This window comes from Diuraphis noxia, unplaced genomic scaffold (genome assembly GCF_037042655.1).
Source record: "Diuraphis noxia isolate RWA-SAM2 unplaced genomic scaffold, SU_Dnox_SAM2 contig0003, whole genome shotgun sequence".
Taxonomy (NCBI): Eukaryota; Metazoa; Arthropoda; class Insecta; order Hemiptera; family Aphididae; genus Diuraphis; species Diuraphis noxia.
Genome location: NW_028301713.1, coordinates 78,264,632 through 78,284,659, shown reverse-complemented (window position 1 = coordinate 78,284,659; position 20,028 = coordinate 78,264,632). Strand labels below are relative to the sequence as shown.

The window sequence follows — 20,028 nt, the reverse complement described above, 5'->3', positions numbered from 1 at the left end:
TAAAGTTTACAATACAATACCGAACACTCTGATATTTTAAAATTTAACATCTATTTTCAGTTCTTGATTAAAACGAGTTTTAAGACAATCCATTTATTTTTAATTTTGGTCGAAATAAGAAATACACGCGTATTCTATATGCTGGTGGTTAAATTTTTCAGGGGGGGATATAGCTGATATTTTAGCATGTTCTATTTAACTATTAAAAATATAAACTTAAGTTTTCAGATATTATATAAGTGCATTAAAAAGGGATCTATCCCATTTATCATTTATCCATCCTGATTGATCGCACCAATGTAATTATATATACTTATATTATGATATATAGAGACGGATTTTGATGCTATATATTACTTTTTTTTTTGTTTTTGGTCCTGTGTAGAATATATTTTCGTAAGTGAAAAATGTATGGGATAATGAATTTTTTCATAAATTCAACTTTTTAAACTTTTTTATGTTTTAATATATATCTTCACTAATATAATAATTTTCAAAGCTATATATTTTTATGCAATATTAATATAATATTTTATTATCTTCTGAAAATAATTCAACATTGCACAACACGTTTTCATCATATCGATTTTTAAGCTGTAAGAAATGTACCGCATCAAATATATTTTCAAAGTGCATATTATTAGATTTTTAAGGCATTTATGGATTTTTGTGATTATTTAGATTTAAAATCTCAGTATTAATTATAATAAATATTATATATCATATATATCGTGTGTCCGTTTTATAGCTTTTTTTTTTTTTAAAGGAACAGATCCATCTAAAGTCGTGGAGCCGCAAGGGGAGCAGCAAGTGACGTACAGCAGCGAGGAAGAAATATTGGAACACCGCGGTCTGGCCGTTGACTCGGAAGCGGAGATTGAAACGTCGACAGCGGTGGAGGAGGAGGAAGAGGAGATGCTGGTCGAAGAAGAAAAGCCAATAGTAGCGCTGGAAAAAGAACGCGTTTGCTTGGTAGAGGACGAGTATCACCATCATCTGCAGCACATTCACCACCATCAGCAGCTCTCGTCCCTTTCCGATCTAGTCAGCCGGCACTCGATCGACAGCTTGGACCAGGAATGTGGTCAGACGGCTGAAGACCCGGACGATGGTAACTATCCGGGTTCTTGTCTGAGCGCGGAAGACAGCGGCGTGCACACCGAGGATATGTCGAGCTGCGTTAGCCAAGCTGACGACGAGGAACGGTCCAACTTGCAGCCGAGTCCCGTGCTGCAGCAACAGACGCCGAACGTCGTCCAACAGCACGTCGACGACACGTACAACATGGTGAGACTGTAATATTATGAATTACATATTTATGCCTTGAGTGTCTGCAATCATATTATCCGTGACTGCAAAACCGCACTGTATCATTTTGGGATGGTGATGGTATTTCAAATTTTGATACCGTCGTCCGGCCAAGTGCTTAAGTCACGTAATTTCTAAAAATACCAATAATTACCATACCTTGGTAAATTTCAAAAACCAATAATAAATATGTTCGGTAAAATATATTTAGGTCGATTCAACCTAGCAAAATTGTACTTCATTTTAATAATTACGTTTTTAATAATCGTCATCGTTTAAAAAATGTCACTAAATGTTTTACAATTTCGTGGTAGGAATAATTACTAAAATTATCAAACAATATAATTACCATTGTGTAAAATGATAGAAATTCTAAAAAAAAAAAATATTTTTTGACCTAAGTAATGCCGGGTCCACACATAGACGACACAGAAACAAAACAAAAACCAAACTCAAACCCTTCTTTTTGAAGTTTGAAAAAAATAAAACACAAACAAAACATGTGTCCATACTGAGTTGAGTAAATATAAAACAAAACATGAACAAAATTCAAACATTTGTTCGTGTTTTGTTTTTGTTTTCAACTATCCATACAGAAATATAAACTCGTCGTTTTATTTCATTCATCCGTGGTCATTCAGTCTGTCTTAAGAGTTTTAGCTTTCTAAACTCTTCGTACTTACAAGTTTTTTTAAATTTTTTTACTCTGAGTGAAAATGTGGAAATTGAAAAGAGATATTGAAAACGATGAAGATTTATTTATGTTGGGTGCTGGGTATATTTACCTACAGTTACAAAGTAAAAAAATAAATGATACGATTAAAAGATGTTTTAGTTATATAATGAATATATATATTTATAAATAACCAAATTGGTACTGCCCGCGAAATCCCGATAAAAAATATTGCCTGTTGGTTGTTTTGAAAACACACACGTTCGACAGTGTTCGCAAAAACAACAACAAAACCAAAACCTTTTGATGTTTACCGACACCGCTCGGAACACGACTTTGTTTTTCAAAACACGAACAATTTGTTGGAAAAAACAAAATTGTTTTAAAAATTTTTTGATTTTGTCGAAAAACAGAGCTTTTGTTTTGTTTTACTTTTGTCGTCTCTGTGTGGACCCGGCATAATAGGATATCAAATAAGCGATGGCGGATTTATATTATAAATCATGAAAGTTTTCCAAAATACCGATAACATTTGATATTGGTATTTTTTTTTCAACATCGAAAATATCACCAGTCTTTATTGCATACTGGTTAAGAATGTAGCACTACATATATAGTGCGTTATATTATGCAAAACTGTACTTTATTGCGTAAATCGTTACTAATTATAACTTATAAGCATAAAAAATAATATAAAGTGGCTGAGTGTATGCATGTCAGTTTTTAAAAAGTCGAGCTTTCTATAAAAATAACAAATATTTATATTTACAATAGAATTTTTGATAAATAATCCGACTTACAGAGAGTATAGTTAGAGTCCACAGCAATTTCCATATGACAAACAATATCTAAGAGTTAAATTTTTCCTGGCATCCTAGTACTGCAGATTAGATAAGGTTATAGGTTATACATTCAATGATCTTCACCCCCAAAAAGGCACAGATTTATACATTTTTAATAGATACAAATAATATATTAGTATACATATTTACATCAATCGACGGGAATGTTTTTATTATTTATTTAATTTTACTAACTAAAAATCGCGACATAAATAATTATATAGGTAGTCATTGCAGGACGAACATTAATTTTAAGTAATTACAAAAGGTTATTTACGTGGGTTGAACATAATGCGGATACAATTGATAAAAATAATTATTTTACAGTAATAAATAATGAACAATTTATTATATAGAGCGATTTTGAATTAAGAAGGAATTTCAGAGTTGATCTAATGTTGAGTTGGTCTGGATTTAAGATTTCGGGAAAGTGGTATGACAGGAGCGATTACAGACATTTCCTTACTATTCGGCATTGACCCATGTGACATACAGAGTATATCTAAATGAATAAAATACACCTAATTTGTACCTACCAATGAATATTTTTATTTTACCGTTCAACTGTTATAATTTTGAATGTTTTTTACCTTTTTGGTATATATATATATAATATTTTTGATGGAAGGTGTGGACTGTGTTTTTATAATGAGGAAGGCGCGAATTGTTGGAGGTCGGAAACCGCTGGATTAACATTTTAATATACATATATATGCATAGGAATAGTACATTATACCCAATGACGTAGGTACGTGTTTTGTAACTGTAACAATAAAAACCACCACCAGAGTTTATTACATATATTATATACCAATATACCACATCGCGTGGTTTTAACGGATCGCTTACGAGATTTGATCGCAAACCGGTAATGTCTCCCCCCTCCCCCCCAACGATTTTATGCTAACCGCAAATTCGCAAGATTTAGCTTGTCATATAATTGTATAGATCGGCAGGAAATATATTTCTTTATGATTGTATATTATTATCGATTTATTATTTTACATTCTTACAACTACAAATGAATTACTGACCGTTTCTTTGTTTGGTGTTTTTGAGTTCATAAAATCAAACTTTTAACTTATAATATGTTTGTGTTCTTCAGGTACTCGAATTGACGCCCATCAACGCATTGGAACCACCCAAAGAGAAACCGCCTCCGCCACCCGTAGACGCGTATCCAGACGACGATGGCCAGGTGCAATTGCCGCTAGAACCCGTAAGTATTAATTATTAATTATCAACTATATAATTTATATACACCTATATGTATATGGCATTGAATTCCGTGCATTAATGTTGCGTGTTGATACACATCAGGCCGTAGACAGCTTGGAGTCAGCCAAACGCATTAAGAAAGAAATGTGGATGAAACGTTCCAGTTTCCTTGGCCTGGAAGAATACACGAACGGCAACGCCAGCTACGAGCACGGTAAATCCGATAAAATTACTTTATTAAATACTGTGAGCGATCTCATGAGCGCTTTGTAGCTTATGCTTTTGGTGTTTATTATGTGTTATAGATTTGGAAAACTTGAAGTCGAAACCGCCCGATTTAACGTCGTTTTTGGAGGAGGAACGTCGACTGGAAAAATTGTTGTACAACCAGAACAAACCCGAAAGGCAACCACACGACACAACCAGGGTTAGTGTGCGGTTCATGTCAATAAAAAAAATATACAACCATACAACTAGGATGCCTCAGGGTTTACCTATACCGGACATTGTCATAGAATAGAACAAAAAAAAATCTCAGAGTCCATTTTTGCTGTTAAAATAGTAATCTAAGAAGTTAAGAACTCAGCGATTGAGAATCTAATTTAAATCTACCGTAGATGCTCTTAAAAACCTCACGTTTACAAAATGCTAAATTTCAGATTTTTGCTCACTCTACACTAGCATGACGTACCTATTGTTTCACGAACTTTGTAAACGGAAACGTGAAAAGTTCAGGAAACACCATTACCCTTTATAGTGTCGTGCATGTTACTTCTTAATTATTAATCACTTTTATCTCGATACTCGTGTTCGTAATATATAGTATATACCTATTATGAGTATAATATGATCTAATGATCTTTCGTCTGAAAATCGCGTCTTTGCAGATTTACGAGAACGTTAACAGCATTCCGTCGCAGAACGTTTACGTAGACGACGGTGGCGACAGCGAGAGCAGTCAGTATATGAGGGACATATTGCAAGTGGAAGAGCAGAGTCGATGTAATCAGTTGAAGAACAAAGCTGCTCAAAACAACATAGGTAAACGATGTTTAAAACTCAGATCTATGTTAGATTAAAATCCATCAGAAATCTGGTGTTGGGAAACAATATCCTGCAATATCCAATCGTTAGAAAAAATTGGGGTTAAACGGATAGGAAAATGTATATGTTTAAAATAAAATATTGATAATGACAGCTTAGTAAAAGATCAGCATTTTAATATTAACATTATTTTTCATAAACTATAAAAATAATGAAAAATGAATCTAAACGTACTTTTAAAATATTCCATTTTCTAATTATTTTCCAAGTGCCAATAAAAAATTATAAGTAATAATATAGGTATGTACATTGTACAGGAAATAGTAATTTTTTAAGGTACTATAGGTTTTAATGTAATTTTTCCCTAAAAATACACTTTACGTGAATAATGTTTCTCTCCTTTATTATTTAGATGGCAAATATTCTACATTTTAATTATTTACTTAATGTTTAAAAAAAAAAAAAAAACGATTGTATTGTTTTTTTATAAATTATTTTACACCATTATTAGAAATAAAATAAAAAACTGCAGCTCAATTTGGTAGAAATTCTTCTATTCGGGCAAAAAATAGTTATCAAAATTTGATATTTCATTGATGTCCGAGAGACGAGAGTATTTCCTGTAAAGTAATTTTTGTTTATATAAAACACTAGGTGATGACAATAGATTAGTGGCAGAGTATGATAATCAAGATGTGGCCTAAAAAAGAAATATAATCGAAAACGTCCCCTTAAAGGCTTAAAATAATAACATAATATATTATACACTTTTGACAATCATACTCGAATAATGCGTACCTAATTAGGTAGGTATTATTATTATTTTTAAACCGGTCATTTCCCATAATTAATTTTTAATTGTATTTTTGTGCTATCCGTTAGGGTTTCAACCCTGGTTTTTTTCTGGTTGGATATCTTACATTTAATACCTACTGAACATTTGTATTTAGATTCAGGGAACCTATAATATTATAACCAATGCATTACGCGAACCATAATATTATAAACACTGAAATATTAAGAAGAGGATTATTATATTCGACGTGACTTAACACATTTATTGTTTGATTTCGGTAGGCGAAAAATTAGTGAAAAAGTTAAAAGAACTCGAAGAGGATCTAAACAATCAAGAGTGCGCTCGGGTCGGATCGGCACACTGGTTGCCGCCGCCCACTCGTCACTCTATGCAAGACATCTCGTCAACTGCGTCCGTCACGAATGCCAGACCGCAGCCACCTGCAGCACTAGACCACACTCAGTCCATGCCAAACTTGGAGGTGATTACCATTTGATAATATCTTTTTTCGCTTTGAACTTTTTCCACCCGTTATAATAAATTTCACGAATCACTTTGATTTATCTTAAAATAGAAATTTTGTAACGGCTATTGAGTTAATACCAGTTAATGCTCCAATGGCCCAATTCATATGTATACCCTCCATTAGACTTACATCTAAAACAACCTTATGACTTACACAATATTAAAATTTTTCAGTTTTATTAATTATCAATAGGCTTTTGTGGATAACCAAGTATTTTTTAGTTATTTTATTCGGAAATCAGATAGCTAAAAACTAACAGGTCATTAATCTAATACAGCAATTATGACTAATATAGTAACGATATAATTAGATATAATTAGCAATGAGCTACAGGCTCAATACTTATCAAATAATAACTCAACTGCACGTTTTTACAATCGACATTTAGGTAGTAGGTACGTATCCTTAAGTGTCGTCGAAAAAAAAACATTTTTAGTTGAATTCTCTTACCAAGGTCAACCCACCCAGATGAGTCATCAAATCATAAAACGCGCTAAAATATTAAAATCTCTTACAATAAAAAATTCAATATTATTTATATAATACGCTTAACTGGATATATTAAATATATGCGCTTAGTGCGGAGGCCCCAAGATAATGTTTACTAGTTTCCACCTACGACAATTATTATACTTAATTTATAATAGCGTGAAAAGATTTGTTTTTTTTTTCAAAGATTTATAAATTGGGACTTATTCTTGAGTCAATAGTTTTTATCGTTAATCTTTCGTCTTACCATGGAAAAATAAAAATCATTTAATCGAAGGTAGGTATTCAACAAAGGCAACAGCAAAGACAATAACAACTCGGTTGTGTTCCTACCTATACTTGTACCTACTGTATATTGTAAACAACTATTTGGATACATATACAATAAACTAACTCAATCATTATTAATCGATGTTACCTAATTATTTGTATACGTTTACAGCAACAGCAGCCCGTTCACAGCACCAGTCAACACCATCATCCCGAAGATTTCACTTGGTGCGTATGATTTTCGAATTGTTTTTAGTTTTTTTTTCTTTTTTTTACCTGTAATTAATATACCTATAATACTTTGGGATTTCACAATTTAATACTTAAACGTGTTAAACGACGTGAACATGATATGCATGTATAAAGTGCCACGGCGGGTGTAGAAAACGGTAGAAATACCGTCATTTCCTCTCTCTCTTTTCACGTTTCTTTCTGCCAACGTCTAGCAAACCACATAGATATTATTATCGTCTAAAATGTAAGCGACCTGCCTTTGACGAATTCTGTTCGGTGTTCGCTTTTCATAGGTACGTACTAAATAGAAAACGGCCAACGCGGTCACTGTCCAAACGAAAAACGAGTTGGTACTCGATACGTAGTGCTCGAAAAAAAAAATAAAAAAATACGATCTCACCCGCGTGCGCTGCAATCGCGCATTGTCCCGTTCGAATATTCTTTTGAAGTGCTGTGGGTGTCGTGTTTGTTAATTCATTAATCACAATATTCGTCGATCGCACTTGTTGCGTGTCTCGATATGTCGCGTACACAATATAAGGAGAGACCAAGCTCACACGCGTTTAAACACTTTAAACGAAACGTTCACGATAGGCAAACCTAATCTTCTGTACATAATATAGTATATTTTTATATTCATCGCCATACCGATTGGATCGAATCCGTTGCAGGATTTGGGATAAATCATATCGATATATGGTGTTTCTGATTTCTGTGTAGGTCTTCTCAGAACGGTTGTCCCAGACCGGCCCAGCCGAGCGTCTACGCCAAGAGAAAGCCGATCAACAGTCAGTCGGAAAAATACAACTACCAACACTGGCTCATTCAAGTATGTGTGAAACCCCGAAGCTCATCGCCACATCGAAATTAACGCGTTCTAACCGGCACGGATGTAATACATTGTTGTAATTTTGTTCTTCTTTTTAGGAAGCCGAACACCGCCGTTTGGTCGACCGGTGTAACCGTCAAGTGCCGCCGGGCGCAATAGCGTCAAACCAACCGCGTTCGCGCACCAGACCGTCTATACCGCCACCTCCACCGCCGGCGCACAACAAAAAACCTTTGCCCGACTCAGTCATTAACACACTGACTCAGCGTGTGCAAGACCGTTTGTCGTTCAACGACTTTCACAGGTGATTTCCGTTTAACAACAACAACCAGGGGCGAACGCAGGAAAAAATTTCGGGGGGGGGGGGGGTTGGTTTTGAAAAAATTTAAAGTAGGTATTCTTAAATATCATATTATTTATACTGTATTACACTTTTCTATATTTTATTTTAGTCACTTATACTATTTACATAAATACATAATACATATATAATAAAATATCATAGATAATAATTAATAACTAATTATTACACAATTTGTAGGTTAGTTGTAGGAATTTCCGGTAGACGGCAATTACACTCGTCGTCTATCTACATTACGTACATCATCGAATTGGCGGCCTTCGATGTCGATCAGTTATTAATAAGTTATAACATAATGTCATACTCACTTCGAAACTGCATTATCATACATTTTATTGGTGATTTTACTGTATCCATTAATTTACAAACCACGGGAGAAGGGAAACTTTTTAATAACTAATAATTTATTTTTATTTTTTTGAAATGTTATTAGTAATACACTAATACATTTGTTGGTCAGATAATTTATTTTTTGTACCTACTATTTCGGGGGTTGTTTAAACCCCTAAAACCCCCCCTGCGTTCGCCCCTGACAACAAAATTGGTTATCCATTCGATCGGGGTGCACTTGTTATTTCAGAAACTTTAATAACGTCTGCGAACATTTATATGTATTGATAACAACATTTTTCTAAAATATGATATGAATTTTTCACAATTTTTTTTTTTATCGTCACTATTTAAAAAAGAAAATATTCAAAGCAGAATGTGAGGTATCTAGTACTCCAACCTATGGTATTAAAATCGAATTTTGGACGAGTAATTTATGAGTTAAACGTTTGGATTGGCGTAGTGGATTTGGTCAAGGGCACCCGTACCCCTCAAAATTTGATCCATAATTCCACTCATCTAAACTATAAATTGGCACTTATAAGTAAGAACTATTAAACTACTAGTCCAAAATTTGACTTTTATCGATAGAAATATTCTGAACAATATTTTGCATAAGAATATGAAATTAATAATGTAAACTGTAAATTTCAATAATGAAGAGAAACTTTAGTTTAAAAAAAAATTGGAAAAAAAATATTTTCGAAAATTTTAGTGTTTTCAATATTTTACCGAGTGTATTTTAAATGGATTACCAGGTATATATAATTTTATAGGAACTATTGATGTACTTTACCAGGGCCTTCTCGAATTAATTTTTTTTTATATGTTTATTTTTGCTAAATTCAAGTATATTCATTTTAATATTATAATAGAAATTATATAAAAAATGAAAATAAAAATAAATATGACATTTAACTCGGAAGAATTTCTTAAAAATGTACAATTTCAAATAGGTATTTATAATTTAATATATAAAATATTTATCTCCAAAAAAAAAAAGCATTTCTAAATTTAGCCTAAAACATACATATATAAAAAATAAAATAAATTCACAAGGGCGCCAGTATAATGTATACAGACTAATTTTTGTCTCTGAAACGACATGAGAACACCTATATTTACGATGGATTCTGTCGAATGTGACTTTTATAGACACGATCACATCACTAGTGACGCTGCTCCACAAGAATCCATGTTGAGCGTTAGTGGCAAGAAGAAGTGTTCGCACTGCGCTATGGAACTTGGTCGCGGTGCCGCCATGATCATTGAGAGCCTGCAGTTGTTTTATCATATTGAATGCTTCAAGTGTTGCGTTTGTTGCGTGCAGTTGGGCGACGGTTTAATGGGAACTGACGTGCGGGTCAGGAACAAAAAGTTGCATTGTCACAATTGTTTTTCGAGTGATGATGGTACGTCTTGTTTGTTAAATGTTAATCACACCTACTTTTAATTATCCAGTAATCAAGTGGTCGCCGTGATTATAATATTTTGCCATTGATGTGTTTGCAGGAGTAAAATTCAGTTGCGTATAGGAAATACGTTAAGTGAAATAGTATTAAAACATATAAAATACGAATTCAAGTGTTAAATCTTTAAAAATATTTTATTTATGTATAATATATTTTTTTTTTTAATATTATAAAGAGAAAAAAGGAGAGAGAGAGTAAAATTGTATTTTGTTGTTGTTGTATTTTTTTTTTTTTTAAGTAATGTAAACAATTTATTTTTTCAATTTTTATTGATATCTATACTATCATATACTTACATATATATAAAATAAAATATAATACATGCAAGTATAATATTATTGTTGTTATTAGTAATAAATAATAATTTTATAGTAATTTAAAATTTTGTTTCCCTTATCGTTTTGCTTGAGGGCAATTTTGTTTTATTAGGGTTATTGCAATTTCTTTTTGGCCTGAAACAGATATGAAAATATTTGAGAACACACTTTACAGGAATTTATCTAGAACATTTCAAATTTTCTTACCTAATCGTAAGTGAATATACAGAGCCAATATGACCACGTGAACAGGTACTGAAACATGTTCGATTTTCGACAGCCATATCTGAAAGTGCCATAATTATTATATTTGTTAGTAAAATAATAATTACATATAATAATAATATTTAGATAGATTATACTCAAAATAACAGGTTATTAAAAACAAAAGTGCTCGTTATTAGGTGGATTTGCGTGATTAAACTGTTTACACGTATTTCATGTGACAGACATTTATTAGAAATAATTTATATTAAAATATGCTATTATCCGTACAATGTAATTTAATTAGAAAATGGAAATAACATTTTAATTTTGATCTTACTTGTTTAAGTAACTCTCCAGCTTTATCAAGGTCACCTCTTAGTGTCAATGCTACCGCTAAGTTATAATAAAGAACAGCCTTGGCAGATTTCTGTTTGTCTGGCTTCCATTGTTCAGCTCTAAGCTGTTCGTGTATTTCAGGTTCAATATCGTCAAAAGCGTTAGATTCTTTAAGCATATCTATTGCTTCATTTGGTTTATCCGACAATATCAGTGCTTCGGCTGCATATAAATGGCCTAAAAATCTATAAATAGAAAAATATAATAATTTGTAATGTAACAGAGCTACATGTTATACTAAATAGACAACAATCGCATGGAACTGACTTATGGACTTTATTGATTTTGTCAGATTTAAGTAACTCTTGTGAATATTTCAATGCAACCACTGGATCTCCTAGACATAAGGCAATATATGCTCCAGCTGATTGGATACAGCCAAAAAGATAGTCTTTGTGTGATGTGTTGATGGACGTGTGAGAAGGTGAACAGTCAATAGTATCATTGCGAAGTAATAAAACTGCATTACGAACACACAATGAACCGAATTCGAGACTTGGCATTGGAATAGATGCAGAAACTGCTTCACAACTGTAAGGTTGAAAAATAATTAAATTCAACAATTTTTGAACACACAATTTGTCTTAAACTAACCTGTATTTTGTGTCTGGAAACAATTGTGACTTCAAAATAATTTTCCTATGTTTACCAGAACCAACAACACCTTCAATATAAGGTTTTTTGAAATCAAAGTCTCTGTCATTGCTCTATAATCAAAATATGCCTGTATATTTCCATACTTTAAGGTTTAACGTAAGCACACCAACTTACTTTTTTGTGAGTCATAATACAACATTCCGCTAATCTTAACCATAGCCTAGGGTTCATATGATAAGTTTGTACAGCTTCAATTAGACAGTCAAATGCTTCTTCGGGTTTCCGTGCATGTAATAGACTGATGCCCAAGTTGAACATAAGCTCAGTTTTAATGCTTGCACCAATTATATGAAGTGGTTGACCTGATAGACTACCTTCAGCTACTCAAAATCCATAATATATAATTTATAAATTATAAGATTAATAATTTGTTATTACTCAATACCTTGATTAGGTTTTGTTACATCAGTGATATTATTTTGGTGTTGAACAATTGCTTTGTAAATAGATGTGAATGACAAGGTAGGTTTTTTAGCATAATGGTACAAGCATCCTACATTATTATTTATCAAAACTGAAGAAGACTCTCCAGTCTCTCTGTAACATAAACGTTGATAATTGATAAATTTCATAACTAAATTAAAATCTGTGATGTGAAACGTGCTTACATAAAATTTTCTTTTACGGGGATTTCTTTTAAAATTGCAAGTGCTTCTTTATGATTGCCACGAAGGTATTCTAACTTTCCAGTTAAAAACATTGTTATCGAGTCCTGGAAAAATATAAAAGAAAATTTGTAGGCAAAAATATTCTAATTGTTTATAAAAAAAATAGTAGGCGGATATTTTACCTGATTTTCTTTGATTGTATTTAGTTGCTGACTACACTCGTCAAATAAATTTAGATCCATTAGAGACCTAACTCGATACTGAATAAGACTGACTCGAAATGCATCTGTAGCCGCGTCTAAATTAGCTTTCTACAAAATTGGAAAATTAAGATGTATTTATTTGAAAATTATATTAGTTAGAAACCCAATCATATTATTATAAATTATACTTTTTCAGTTTTTTCAGTTTCAGGGTGTATAGGTCCCCCTTGATCTGCACTACCAGTCAATATGTTAGTAGCATTATCTGTTGACACAAATTGACTTTCAATGTAAGTAATCAATTTCAGTGCTTCTGCAGGTTTGTTAGTATCAATATGTAATTGGACTATCAGTAGGCATACTTTATGAGCTAAACTTTCCTCTATAACAAGTTCAATAGTTAATATATGAACATAATAATTAAAAATCACACAAAATCAATTACCCAGAGATTCTATAAATGAGTAGACTTTGTTTATCATAGCTAATGCTTTCGTGTAGTGTTTCAAGTGATACAAAAACACTGCATAATTATAATAGTAAATGCAGTTTTCAACATCTTCTAAAGAATCCAACAGTTCCAGATTTAATTCCACCTGTAAATATAGGCATGTTGAAAAAGAAAGTGACCAAAATTAAACCAATTCGGTATCTGTCATGTTACAGTAGATTACCTGCTTACAGACATCTATAATTGACTTTTGAAACTTGTCAGCCGTGCACAAGCCACTTTCGTAGAACTCAACGACAGCTTTATTGAGCAATACTTTGGGATCGTTGGGCCTTGACTCTTCGATTCGCTGCAGATGTTCTAGGCAAGTTTTATAATTTTTTTTTTCATATTCAGCCAGTGCTTGCTGAGCCCAATCACGTTCTTGATCGGTTATATTTGCGGCTGTCCCTTTACCGTTCGGTTCCTGTTTATCGGACATTCTTTCCGCTTGTTGTGTAATTAGATACTATGAAAACAAAAATTAATACTCACGATGAATACTATATACAAAAAAGTAGAACTTAATTTAAATGCGAAAACGGGCGTGGAAGTATCTTATTTTTAACGTTTAAAATTACGATCGCAGATCGTCGATTGACAATTTTCTTATCACAACAATATAAACAATTTTATTAATGAAATCAAAAATTGTTGTCTAAACATTGATTAAAATCATGGTAGAAGGTTCACGGTAGTACTGGTATATTGGTATACGACTGTAATTAATGTGGTACGTAGCGCGCTCTACCCGTTGTCATCGAATAGATAAAGTGATCCTCTATTATATTATTTACTCAATGATCCAAGCACAGAACAATATAATATTATAATATCCACCTTACCTAACCTTGCCACTATTATAATATTAACAATTATGTTTGTAAATAATGCAAATAGTAGGTAAATACTGTAGATATAGAACATACCGGTCAGAATGTGAAGTGATAATCTTTAAAGCAATGAAAAAAATAGATAACATTTAATATTTCATCTTGTTGAGTGATTTCGATAATATTTTTTTACCTTGTGTATGCCTTTTTATTGTTAATTTTTTTTACACGATTTCTCGTCATAAAATTTCTATAATAATTATTTAAAATCTATTTTTATCCACTTATCTCTAAACACCCTAATTCGGAGGTTTTCTAACTGGGCGTCCGCATACAATGTAACTCGGTGGTTCGCAGAGTAGATTTTATTTTATGTTTTTTTAAATGTTTACACGTATTTTATTTCATAAAAAAGTGTATAAGTAATTATTAATTATATTTATGACTTATAGCTGTTATAAATCAAAAATTATACTTTTTTTATGAACATTAGAACATAAAAAATAATCAAAATCAAAAATGATTTTTTTGCTGTGGAGTGAGATTGATGACATTCTCTTATATTTTATTTTAATTATTAGATATTAGTTAATTTTCATTGATAGATTCAGTTTACGTCACCATATCTTATGTATACACCTACTTATAACATCGATGATAATCATTTGAAATAATATGTAACTTTAATGTAGTTACAAAGTCCACGTTATACACACAATTTATAATAATTAGTAATTATTAATTACTACCATAGGTGCAGCTTAATATAATACGTTACTAAACAGTAAACAAGTTTACCTGTTTAATTATTTTCTTTTTTTTGGGCTCTGGGCATTCGTAAACTGCGCCTGAATTTTTATCTACGTTAAAAAAGGTATAATGTAAACTGCGCCCAAATTGTTATCTTCGTGTTAAAAAAGTACAACTTAAGCTGTGCCCCATTTGTAAAATATATAAAACTTTCGACTTATTAAGGTGTATATAATTGTGTACTTTTTCAATTGTATCTTAAAAATGTTATTTCATACCAGTGGTCAAACTCCAATTGATGAATATGTATCAATAATATGGTTTTTTTGTCCTAATATTGTACTTTTTAAAATTATACTTATTTTTGAAGTTTTAATTTTATTTCATTCTATTAATTATTTAAATTATATTGATGTAACGAATTCAATATTGTAATTTTAGATCAGTAATTTAGTAACGTAGTTTAATTTTCCGAAAATATTACTATTCAATATTTCAATTTCAAAAGTTTACCCGAGCGCAGTTTACATGCCATCTTTTTACTTTTGCAGATAAATACTCGGGCGTAGTTTACATGTATGATTTTAGGTTTACCTGTACCTGACTGTTTTATTGGTCGTGTTTAAAACAAAGTTTCGCAGTCGTACCGTACCCATTATAATTATATATGCAATAGGTACAAATGGTACAATAGTGTTATGACATATACCTGGTGACTATATATTATATTTATATATTAATACGCAGGGACGCCCGGAGGGAGGGGCCAGTGGGGGCCATTGCCCCCCCTGAGATTTTTCGTGTCACTTACGAAATTGGAAGTTTTTTTACATAAAGTTGATCTTGAGCGACTATTCGACAATCCTTGTATCTAACAAGTCATATAGGAGGTATTTAATCGCAATAAAAGACATTACGATTATTTGTTCTTTCTTATAAATATTAGAACTAATAGTGTAATTTTATATAAAGTTAAATTTGTTTTTATTTAAAAAAAATTTTGTTTGCCCCCCCTGAGCTGCATCTCTGCGGGCGTGCCTGTTAATACGATTATTTCGGAATAAAATTACTCGATTATTTTATGATTATCATTTCTAATATAATATAGCCTTATTCATTTTCATGACGCCGAAAATTTTTTATGACGGCGGACAATATTGTATGGTTCCACGGTGTTTCGTCGTTTCGTGGTCGTCTATACATAATATAGTACGCGTCAGGAATGCGAACGGAATAACTGCACCAGACCACCAGCCGGCGAAGATCTATAAATTATAATGAAATTCTTCGTGGAATGGGATTCCTATGCGTTTTATATTTTACCACTATATATAATATAAAATATACCATTATATTGCGACCGCGTTATATAACTATATAAGTAATCGATTTCTCATCATTTAATATAATTTGAGAACAGTTCGCATACGACATAAAATTTAATATATAATATAATATTATTCTGTATTGATCTATATTGTCGTATACGCCGCGCCGATCGCTTCGGACGTACACTGCAGGTACACTATTTAAACACACATCACTTTATTAATAATTTTGTCCAACAGTGTCACAGTGACCGCATCAAGCGAGTGAAGGACTCACATTTTTCTAGTCCCATCACTTATATCATAATAATATGTGTCTTCACTTAACGGCTTATCCTAGCCGCCTAGCCTGCTGTCTAGCTACAACTGATAAAACTTACGGAATAAGATTTAATACTATATAGTTACTCATTACCTAAATTTGAGTACATAATTACACTTTCTGTATTTATAGTAAAATTACCAAATTTCTATAATGCATGGGAAAGAACTGTTATTGTGTCTTTGCGTTTTTATTCTTTTGATAATAGCACTAACAAATAATTTTTAATACAAAATTCAATACAAAATCAAAAAAATCTAATGTCCTCTGCAAACTGATAATTTTAATCATGCTTTTGGTATCCAAATAATAAAAACGCTTTCATACAGATAAAGTTTTTCTTATGTAATGTAGAATTTCGGCAATTATACTATAAATACAAAATGAGTAATAGTTATCCCGCGCATAACAGTTTTTGCTATGTTGTACCTATATTTTGTAATATGAAGTAATGGAGCAACCAATGCGGTTGTAGCGTCTTAAAGCCATAATACATTAAATATTAATACATCATACTTTAATTAGTTGCTAATTAATATATATATATAAAAAAAAAAACTGAAATTTTTGATTTAAACAGAAATCAGTCACCTTAACAGGGAGTTAAGAAAATATGGCAAATAACAGAGATAAATGGAGAAAACATATTTTGTTGTTGAGAAATTCGTTAAAAACCAATCTCAGGTTTGTAAGTAAAAAAAAAAAAACGAAAACAACTATTCATACTTTTAATCAAGATATTATTCAAAAATACAACTATTGAGTATATAGCTGTATAGCATATAGGTAACCATTTTGCTATAAAATTGAACTTTTTTCGGAAACTAATATCATTTAATAGGTTAGATTTAGATATGTTTTTATTAATCAAAAATGTTATTTTATGAATATTATATTTCACTGTGAACAACGTATAAATTATAATTTGACTGACATGTATGTGAAATAAAAATAAGATTATAATTTATAATATATTATAATATAACTGATATGTATACCTATATTGTATACATAATATTTAAATATTATTCAAATACTAGACTAACTGTTTTGATTTGGTGAAGTGGAGAACTGAAGAGGGGGGGAAGGATAGGTACGGTTTTGGGGGAAAAGGGGAAAAGGGGAATAGGAGAATTTATGATTTGGTGGAAAAGAGAATTGAAGGAAAAAGGAAAGGTACACTTTTGGCGAAAACCTGCAGTAATACTGACCAAATACTTACCAATAACTGGTGTATGAGAGTCACTGAGTGATTTATTGCCGAAAGATTTGAACATGGTGTTAATTACTTGCAACTGACAAGATGCGGCCAAGCACAGTGTCATCAGAAGCATATCGAACATGAAAAATAATATCGCCAGCCAGACGATGAACAACACATCGACGAAGTAAAATACACCGTAGTACGCGTTGTACGTTTCGTCAGTTACTATTAAAAACAAATTTACCAAGTTCTGTCGGTAATGGCCCACTGAACCGTCGTGATTTTTGATCGTCATTACATCGGAACTGAATATCAGAAAACTAACAGTGAAAAATAGCATTGTTGTAAGCTACACGACGGCCATCGTGTGATCCATAACGAACGTTTTCGCCAACGATCCAAAATATGTCTGGTCTCGGAGGCTGTGTGACGTAAAATCGTACCGCGTGATCGTCAACAGTTAAATACATCATTAGAGTGGTAGACGGTGTTCCATATCTTGTACGTCACGAACATCAATCCTTTCCAACCATATTCGATGCTTGCAAAAATATTGTTCGGCGAATAGTAAAGACTATATATTAACGACCAACATAATCGAGATGGAACTCAGATAAAGCATAATGATTGATGTGGTAGATATTTTGGCCAAGAAATTTAATGGTTCCGGGGTCAAGTATTTGGTATAAACCTGTAACCCTGGCCAACCTTATGTTGAAAACATGTAGGTTCTACTCATTCCAAATGTCCATCGAAATAATAATATTATTACAGAAGCAAAATAATAACATTGTTATATAACTGTATTGTGATGTATATGTCCAGACGATCGTCTGTTGACAAACATAATTAAGTGTCACATTAAGTTTTCTCGTAAAAATGAATTAATATAGATACTAAGATACATAATATTATAATAGGTACCCCCCAAAAAATTTTTATCATAAATCCTATATATAAATAAAAACATTATATGGGCTAAAAACCAAATGTATAAAAAACTCTTATTTTTGAAATGTACGCATACAACTTTACAGTTATTTAAAACGTTTTCTAGTTGATGAAATATTACATTAGGTATTCAAATATGCCTATGTTAATATTGATATGAAATAAATAAAAAGATATTGAAGTTTTATGAACATAGCGGTCATAACGTAAAACAGTAGGTACATACACGAGATCGGTGATAGCGTATAAAACTGTCTGACTGCACGTCGTTGGTGAAATGATGCGTCGTTAGTATTAAATGAACAAAGGTCCTTATAGCTGAAAATATATAATTTATTTAAAGGTGTGTACTTAACCAAGAAATTGTGTATACTTCAACGATTATGTGACGTTTATCCTAAATTCCTAGAATTCCAGTGTTACTCATATCGTGTACAAAAACATAACATATAATAATTGTATAATATTATTATGTCTAATGCAACTGAAATTTTAATGGGTATTAAATTATTTACCGTTCCAAAATGCATTTGTGTATTATTAACTTTCTATACATAACATTTCTAAACCATATAGACGACAAAGTTTATAAAAATTCAATAAATTTAAAAAGGGTTCACTGGCTCACTGCATCATCTATATAGTATATATACCGTCAATGCTTATATGCATATGTGGTATATATGACGTATATTCGAACATAAATAATGCATTTTATCAGGAATGTTAATCGATAGACTTTGAAGTTCGGGTTAACAGTGTTTATGGAAAAGACAACAAGTTCGTCTTTGCAGCACATGATAATTAATTATTTAAGTTTATAACTATGTGATTGAAATCAGTTGAGCAAGACGATCAATATAGATATTGTATTTAGCTTGTGAAAGTTTAATTTTAATTTTTTAAGTGTATGGTTTATTGGTTTTATATTTAAAATTCTCTATAGAAGAGAGAATTTGTATTTTTTAAATAAAATATACTACCAACTGTCATCGGATAAAACTTCTAAAACTTCTAAAATTTACTAATTATGATTTATTTTCATAGGACAGGATCTGGCTGCAGTCCTTTTTTTCTATTGAACATCGGTCGCATCATCTGTATTTATTTTGATTTGTTTATGCACACTTAGAAAAACGGCCTACACGCCTATGGGTGGTGACGTACCTATATTAGGTATATCACTGTATATGTATACAATTAATATACTATTTATAAAATATACGCCATCTGTATTCGGGTTCTCACGATTGCTAGATTATAAAATGATATAATATTATGTATACTGTTTGCAACAATAATATATTTTGGTAGTGTATTATCTGTATTATTTTGTTTATTATTACGTTTCAAAGTACAGTTTTGAAAAT

The 20,028-nt window shown here is 31.6% G+C and overlaps 2 protein-coding genes and 1 pseudogene across 3 annotated transcripts in view; 1 reads left to right on the top strand and 2 right to left on the bottom strand.

Moving 5' to 3' along the window:
• smash (smallish) overlaps positions 1-10,725 on the top strand; it is a 58,324-nt gene extending 47,599 nt beyond the window's left edge. The window contains exons 5-15 of one of the 2 annotated variants that reach the window (XM_089222302.1): positions 767-1,287; positions 3,929-4,042; positions 4,144-4,255; positions 4,347-4,468; positions 4,929-5,082; positions 6,163-6,362; positions 7,339-7,394; positions 8,121-8,229; positions 8,328-8,533; positions 10,076-10,332; positions 10,433-10,725. In XM_089222302.1, coding sequence (XP_089078428.1) covers positions 767-1,287; positions 3,929-4,042; positions 4,144-4,255; positions 4,347-4,468; positions 4,929-5,082; positions 6,163-6,362; positions 7,339-7,394; positions 8,121-8,229; positions 8,328-8,533; positions 10,076-10,332; positions 10,433-10,455 — 1,874 coding nt within the window. In that variant the 3' untranslated portion in view covers positions 10,456-10,725. Of the gene's footprint in view, positions 1-766; positions 1,288-3,928; positions 4,043-4,143; positions 4,256-4,346; positions 4,469-4,928; positions 5,083-6,162; positions 6,363-7,338; positions 7,395-8,120; positions 8,230-8,327; positions 8,534-10,075 lie in introns of both variants that reach the window. The other variant, XM_089222301.1, reaches the window with a different exon arrangement.
• LOC107169333 (CCR4-NOT transcription complex subunit 10-like) lies at positions 9,732-13,883 on the bottom strand. The gene is made up of 12 exons (XM_015519054.2): positions 13,455-13,883; positions 13,226-13,376; positions 12,969-13,162; positions 12,760-12,888; positions 12,578-12,681; positions 12,355-12,506; positions 12,084-12,289; positions 11,907-12,019; positions 11,580-11,843; positions 11,254-11,497; positions 10,917-10,995; positions 9,732-10,844 (listed from the first exon to the last, which is right to left on the bottom strand). The coding sequence occupies exons 1-12, from the start codon at positions 13,710-13,712 to the stop codon at positions 10,786-10,788; spliced, it is 1,953 nt and encodes a 650-aa protein (XP_015374540.2). The 5' UTR covers positions 13,713-13,883; the 3' UTR covers positions 9,732-10,785.
• A 3,203-nt stretch (positions 13,884-17,086) lies between these two features.
• Positions 17,087-18,223, bottom strand: LOC149057795 (uncharacterized; annotated as a pseudogene).
• Positions 18,224-20,028: the final 1,805 nt, after the last annotated feature.

Coding starts and splice junctions, on each gene's coding strand:
- LOC107169333 (XM_015519054.2), bottom strand. CDS start 13,712: ATGTCCGATAAACAGGAACCGAACGGTAAAGGGACAGCCGCAAATATA. Junction 13,163..13,225: donor CTCATTTATAGAATCTCTGG/GTAATTGATTTT, acceptor AACTTGTTATAG/AGGAAAGTTTAGCTCATAAA. Junction 10,845..10,916: donor GTATATTCACTTACGATTAG/GTAAGAAAATTT, acceptor TATCTGTTTCAG/GCCAAAAAGAAATTGCAATA.